This window comes from Orycteropus afer, unplaced genomic scaffold (genome assembly GCF_000298275.1).
Source record: "Orycteropus afer afer isolate SDZICR_OR568_19922 unplaced genomic scaffold, OryAfe1.0 scaffold00174, whole genome shotgun sequence".
Taxonomy (NCBI): Eukaryota; Metazoa; Chordata; class Mammalia; order Tubulidentata; family Orycteropodidae; genus Orycteropus; species Orycteropus afer.
The window spans coordinates 5,635,905-5,641,891 of record NW_006921761.1 but is presented as its reverse complement, the minus strand read 5'-3'; the positions used below and the strand labels follow the sequence as shown (position 1 = coordinate 5,641,891).

At 64.3% G+C, this 5,987-nt stretch overlaps 1 protein-coding gene across 1 annotated transcript; it reads right to left on the bottom strand.

Annotated features, from left to right (window-relative positions):
• Window positions 1–1,130: 1,130 nt before the first annotated feature.
• Window positions 1,131–5,605, bottom strand: DIPK1B (divergent protein kinase domain 1B). The gene is made up of 4 exons (XM_007947047.1): window positions 5,420–5,605; window positions 2,847–2,954; window positions 2,156–2,317; window positions 1,131–1,943 (listed from the first exon to the last, which is right to left on the bottom strand). The coding sequence occupies exons 1-4, from the start codon at window positions 5,603–5,605 to the stop codon at window positions 1,131–1,133; spliced, it is 1,269 nt and encodes a 422-aa protein (XP_007945238.1).
• Window positions 5,606–5,987: the final 382 nt, after the last annotated feature.

The following is a 5,987-nucleotide window of genomic DNA, read 5'->3' as shown; positions in this document are numbered from 1 at the left end:
TTTTTTTTTTTTTTTTGAGGAAAATATTTCTATGTTGACAAAACTGGAGAATAAATTGGTTCAAATTGAACAGGATAATAAAGTCCTGTTGGAATTGCTTCCTGTGCTTGGCTTTGCTGAGGTGGGGGTCCCTTCCTCACCCCCAGTTCCCTGTAGGGAGAGGGGCTCCTGCTCCTGGGGGTGTACCTCCCAGTGTTGGGGGAGGGGTTGGGAGGAGGCTGCCCATCACCTGACTCCTTGCATCTGACAGGAGAGAGCGGGCATTGGGGCCTTGGTTCTGCCTCTGGCACCCTGTGCCAGCCAGGACTGGGCCTTGGGTAGGTCCTTGGCATGTCTCCACAGTGTGCCAGGACAGGCAGCTTCCTGTGGTAGATGGTGACAAGTTGCCAGATGGTTCAGCTAACTGACGGCTGGTAACTGACCACTCACCACCTGTGGTTTGGACCTTGGGCGTGGCCCAGCCAACTTCACACCCAGGTGGGAGGGGGCAGCTTCAGGGGGCTGTGGGCATTACATTGATGGGGTGGTCACTGCTGCTGTAGGTCAGCTCCCAACCCCTGCCAGATGCCGCGATGGGGTGCCTCTGCGAGAGGAGCAGGCAACTGGACCCTGAGCTGCAGGACTCCTGGGTCTGGTTCAGGCTGGGGTGGGTGCTGCTAAGGACTAGGGTGCCTGGAAGAGGGGTGGGACACCCCTGCACCTTGCTTGGCCGCTGCCCTTCTGGCCAAGGTGGCTGGCTGCTGGTGCTGTGCCTGGGGGTGGCAGGAGCCAGCCCCTTCTCTTCCCTACTGCCTGCCCCTGCTTGTCAGCTGGGCAGACGGGCTTTGCTCTGGAGGAAGCCCAGCAGCCACTCCCTTCCTGGGCTTGGGCCAGAACACCCGCCTGCAGGGGCCCCAGCTCGGAAGGACACGCCTCACATAAAAGCTGTATTTACATTACATTCTTCGAAAGCATCCTTACCCATGGCCCCGGGGTGGCATCCCATTCCTTGCTCTGTCCTGCCCTCCCACAGGGGCTGGGCGGTGGCTGCAGTGAGGTCTCTCCAGAGGCCGTGACTGCCTGGGGCCCAGCCCCTGCATCACTGGCCCTCCTTCTGGTGGTGCGGGATGGGTGGGCGCGGCCGCCGGGCGCTAGGAGTACTGGCCGTAGGAGATCTCCCTCCAGAGCAGGCCCTTGAGGTGACTGAGCACTAGCGCGTGGCGCGCCTCCACCTGGCCGGCCGGCCCGCTGAGCGTGGTGCAGGTGCGCAGCTGCCGGCTGAGCTCGGGCCGCAGGGCGGCAGGGGCGCCGGGCAGCAGGTAGTCCAGCAGCAGCTCGCACACCTTGGCCAGGTTGGGCTGCAGGAGGTCGCCCTTGCACTGGCGCATGAGGCGGTCGCAGGGCGCCCGGCAGTCACGCCCGTAGGTGCAGTCCCCACTGTGCTCACAGCGGCGGCCCTGCAGAAAGCGCCGCACGGCCGCCTCGGGCGCCACCTGCTGCAGGTCCGTCATCTTGAAGCTGTAGCCGGCGGTGTAGCCGACGTGGGCCAGCGTGGTCTCGCACAGGTAGAAGGTCCCGTAGGTGCCATGAAAGAGCTCCTCCAGGAACTCCAGCAGCCCCACGGCGACCTTGGCCCGCCAGGGCCATGCGGGGCCCAGCCATTGCTGCAGGGCGTGCAGCAGGGCCGTGGGCAGCAGAGGCCGCAGCCCGGCGGGCAGCATGGTGGCCTGGGCGGAGCCGTGCGGGCGGCCCTCGGTGAGGTACAGGTCCCCGCAGTGGCCCAGGAGCCGCGCCGTGTGGCCCTTCTCCTGCAGGGCCAGCAGCAGCAGGGCCTCGGTGCGCTGCAGCAGCGCCCACACGGACTTGGCTTCGGCCAGCGACAGCCGGCTGTCCTCGTTGAAGTCCGCCATGGCCAGGACCTGCCCCACCAGCTCGGGCAGGGATGGCAGGTCTCCCAGGGTTGCCTGTGCGTGGGCGAGAGGTGGACGAGTCACACCTCTGGTCCTTCAGATGCCGCCAGGCACCCAAGTCCCGAGCCTTGGCCTCGGTCCCCACACCTCCCCAAGGGCTCCCTGGAGCCTGGTGTCCGGCCCCCTTCCTCCTTCCCCCTCCCGCCCCAGCCCGCTTTGGGAGCTGGCCCGCGGGGGGCTCCCCCCAGCACAGGACAACCGCTGACCTTAAGCAAACCGAGGGTCATGTCCCGGAACTCCTTCATGGAGGTGCCCCGGGTGGGCTTGTCAAAGAGCACCAGCTCCCGCAGGGGCACCGCGTCCGGCCCCACCCCCTCGATGCCACATTTGATAATGACCTCCTGGCCCTGCCATAGCCCAAGATAGACCTGGGCAGAGCCAGAGGGAGGCTTTGAGCAGAGCACGGCACCGCACCACACTGCCTCCCTCCCACAGGCTGCGCGGTACTCTCAGCAGAAGGGACCCAGGCCTGGTGAGCCCCCCTGAGACTGTGACCCCCAGTTCCCCTTCAGGTCTGGAATTGAACTCCCTCCAGGCATATGGAGGGAACTTTACACCAGGTAGATATGCTCCTTGGAGCGACCAAGTGGGAGAACGGGCAGTGTGCGCACAGGGAGCCAGGAGGGGGGCGGGAGTGCCTGGGAGGGAAGGACGCAGGGAAGAGGTGACTCTGGGAAGAAGTGGGAGGGGACCTGTTACACGGGGGGGGGTCGGGCGGGGGGGGGAGCACCGCAGTCAATGTGGTGAGACAAAACGCGTGTGAACTGCTGTGTGGAAAAGGAATTTGCTCCGTAAACTTTGACAGCAAAAATCACAATTAAAAACGGGGAGCCTCCACAGGCGGGGCCAGAGGTCTCCCAAGCCCTGCACAGGTGGGCCCGAGGGCGGGCCACTCACCTGCTGCCCAGGGGCCAAGGACAGGCAGGTCCTCCACTCCACCGTGTGCAGGTCACACAGGTCCCGGCAGATGGAGCCCGAGATGATGCCTTTGCGGTACTGGTCACACTGGGGAGAGATGCCAGGAGTGGCTCAGGCGTCGCACACCCTACCAGCCCCTGCTGAGCCCCCCTCCCCTAGGGGCAGTCCTGAGACCCACTCTTCCGGGGAGCTCACTGTGACCTCCCAGAAGGGTCACTCCAGCGCCTCCTCCCCCAGCAAGCAGTCCCCAAGCCACGGAGGAAGTGGCCCGGCTCCTCCCACCCCATGGGGAGGCAGGTCCCCAGCATCCCGTTTGTGAGGACGCAGGCCTGTGTGTGGGTCCTCAGAGACAGGTGGGCAGCATAGATGGCCCGCCTGCATCCCGCAGGTGTCCACCTGGCCTCACGCAGGGCCTGGCAGGCTGAGCATCGTGGAGGTGCAGCCAGTGGTGTCCAGGGGCTCAGAACCGAGAGCAGGCAGATGTGCTGGGCCAGGGTGGTGCTGGGGAGACCCGTCCCCCAGGGGGCCCTTCACTGGATGGGCCTCGGGGGGTGCTGGGCCTCGACCTGCACACGGGCTTTTGCTGCCTGGCAGTACAGCTGTCCCCATGTTCATACTTGGCCTGCCTCCCAACCCGTGAGCCGGGCCCAGGCGGACCTGCCCGGCCTTTACTCAGCCCAGATGGAGGTGTGCCCAGGTGAGGTCTGGGTGCCAGGGGAGGCCTAGTTGCAGCGGCAGTTAGCGTAGTGACAGGAAGCAGCACCTCCCCAGGTTAGGGTGGTCAGGAGCCGCGAGGCCCTGCCTGGCCCCGGATTTGGCTCCCTGTGCCCCTCCAGCTGTACCTAGAGCCCTGCCCAGGTCTGTCCTAGCCTCCGGGTGGCAGCGGCAGCCAGACACCCTGGGGCTCCCTGCCTCCGCACCTGGCCCCTCCCCAACTCTGGACACGGCTCTGCAAGTCCCAGAACCCACAGGCCTGGCATGTGGACCCTGAGAGGGCAGGCGGGGCACTGCAGGGGACGAGACAGTGGGGCTGCATCCCTGCATGTACTTCACCAGGTACTAGGGGGCAGGCTGGGCGCGCCAGTGGCATAGTGCCTCAGGAGTTTGGCTGCTAACCAGAAGGTTGATGGTTCAAACCCACCAGCCGCTCCTCCTAAGGAAGGTTGGGCAATCTACTTCCATAGTGATACTGCCTCAGAAACCCAAAGAGGGAGGGGTTGCTATGAGTCGGATCCGACTCAACGGCAGTGAGTTTGGTTTTTGTTTTGTTTTTTTTCTGAGGGGGTGGGCTGGTGCAGCACAGGGGAACCCCAGGACAGGAAGAGGGGCCGGGCCGTCAGTATACAGTAGGTATTCAGGGAACAGTGCCCAGACCCCCACCCCTCACCTGCAGGGCAACAGCCTCCTCCAGGTCTTGCCGCCCATCTGCCCCCGTTGACACCTAACACCCACCAGGCCCACAGGCACCACCTCCACCCCCAGGGAGACTGGGGGAGTTAGAAACAAGAGGGGACGCCTGCTAGCATGGGATGAGCAGACAGTGACCTCCATGGCCCCAGAGCTTGGGTTCTCCCACCTAGAGACTCTGCTGCTGTGTGGGGCTGCCGTATCAGAGGGGACAGTCCCTGCCCACTTGTCCCCCAGGCCACCAAGGCCACCGGAGGGGGAGTTTGTCACAGCCCAGCCGCCCTGCTGCCCGAGGCCCACAGGCAGAAAGGCCAGGCAGGAAGGAGGGTCAAGGTGACCCGTGCCCACATGCTCACCTGCAGTTGCCCGTCTGTCCACCCCCAGCCACCAGCCACCTGAGCCCACCCACTCCTCCCAGACACCTGCAGCCCCTGCCGCCCAGTGCCCGTCTCCTCACTTCCTGCTGGGGCTCTCCAGGTGTCACCACCCCGCTGGGGGCAGCGTTTCAAAACACGGACTGGATTCCATTCTAAAACCCAGCCCTGCCCTGCCCTCGCCTCTTAGGACCAAGACCCCATTGTCCAGTGGCGGCTAGGCCCACATACTTGCCCAGCACCCCCCCACGGGCCTGTCCCAGCCACAGTCTCAGTGCTGGGGCTCAAGCGGGCTGAGTCCCAACGCCCCTCCTGTGAACTTGCCCTTGTTTAGGGAGATGGGGCTTGTCTCTGCAGCTGCTATCTGCTACACAGACATACAAGGTTATTGGGGTAGGGCGGGGGGCAGGGGTCCTAACCCTCATCTCTACTGGTGGCATCTCTTGGGGGGCACACAGCAGAATGGTCACACAGGGAGAGGTGGCATATGAGGAGGCTCTACCAAGCCAGGACACCAGGGTCACAGAAGCTGGAGGAGGCAAGGGGGGTTCTACCCCAGAGCCCTTCAAGAACGCCTGGCCCTGCGGGCACCGAGCCCGGGCCCCCAGCCTCTAGGGCTGGGGAGAACCAATTTCCGCTCTTAAAAGCCCTCCACCGGGTGGACAATGACACTGCCACCCCCTCCTGGCAGTGTGGGCACAGGGAGGAGGGGTCCCTCCTGGACCCCCAGCCTGTGGGAGCCCAGATACCACAGTCCCAGGACACACTCACAATCAGCAGACGGCAGACGTGGCCGCGGCAGAGCTCCGAGTGGGATGAGTAGTGCAGGTACACCATCCAGCTGGCCGCCAGGACGCTCAGCCAGAGCAGGAAGGCGCAGCAGAGCCTGAGGCCCGGGAGGCGGCCCTGGAGGGGAGACGTGGCCGAGGCAGTCAGGCACCTTCTGTCCCGCTCCATCCCCGCCCACCTCTGGCCACTGGGGCTCCCCAGATGTGGGGTTCTGAGCACAGGCTTCAGCTCCCACACCTTGCCCCTCCGGCACCTGTCCCCCACCCCTCGCATCTGTGCCCCTCCCTTACCTGTGCCCCTCTCAGGCAGGTAACAGTAAATTTGATGAATAAAGGCGTTTTTAAACCCCCATCTCCTCTGACCTTGGTTTCTGTGCCATTTTAGCCAGTGCACAAGGCCAGGCTGTCCACACGCCCACACTGTCCCATCCTCTGCTGTACTACAAGCTTCCTGAAAGTTCCAACTGGACAGGGCCCAGGACCCCAATGATCTCTGCACTGCGGGGCACCCTGGGCCTGGAGAGACTCAGCCTCTGGCCCCATCAGCAGAT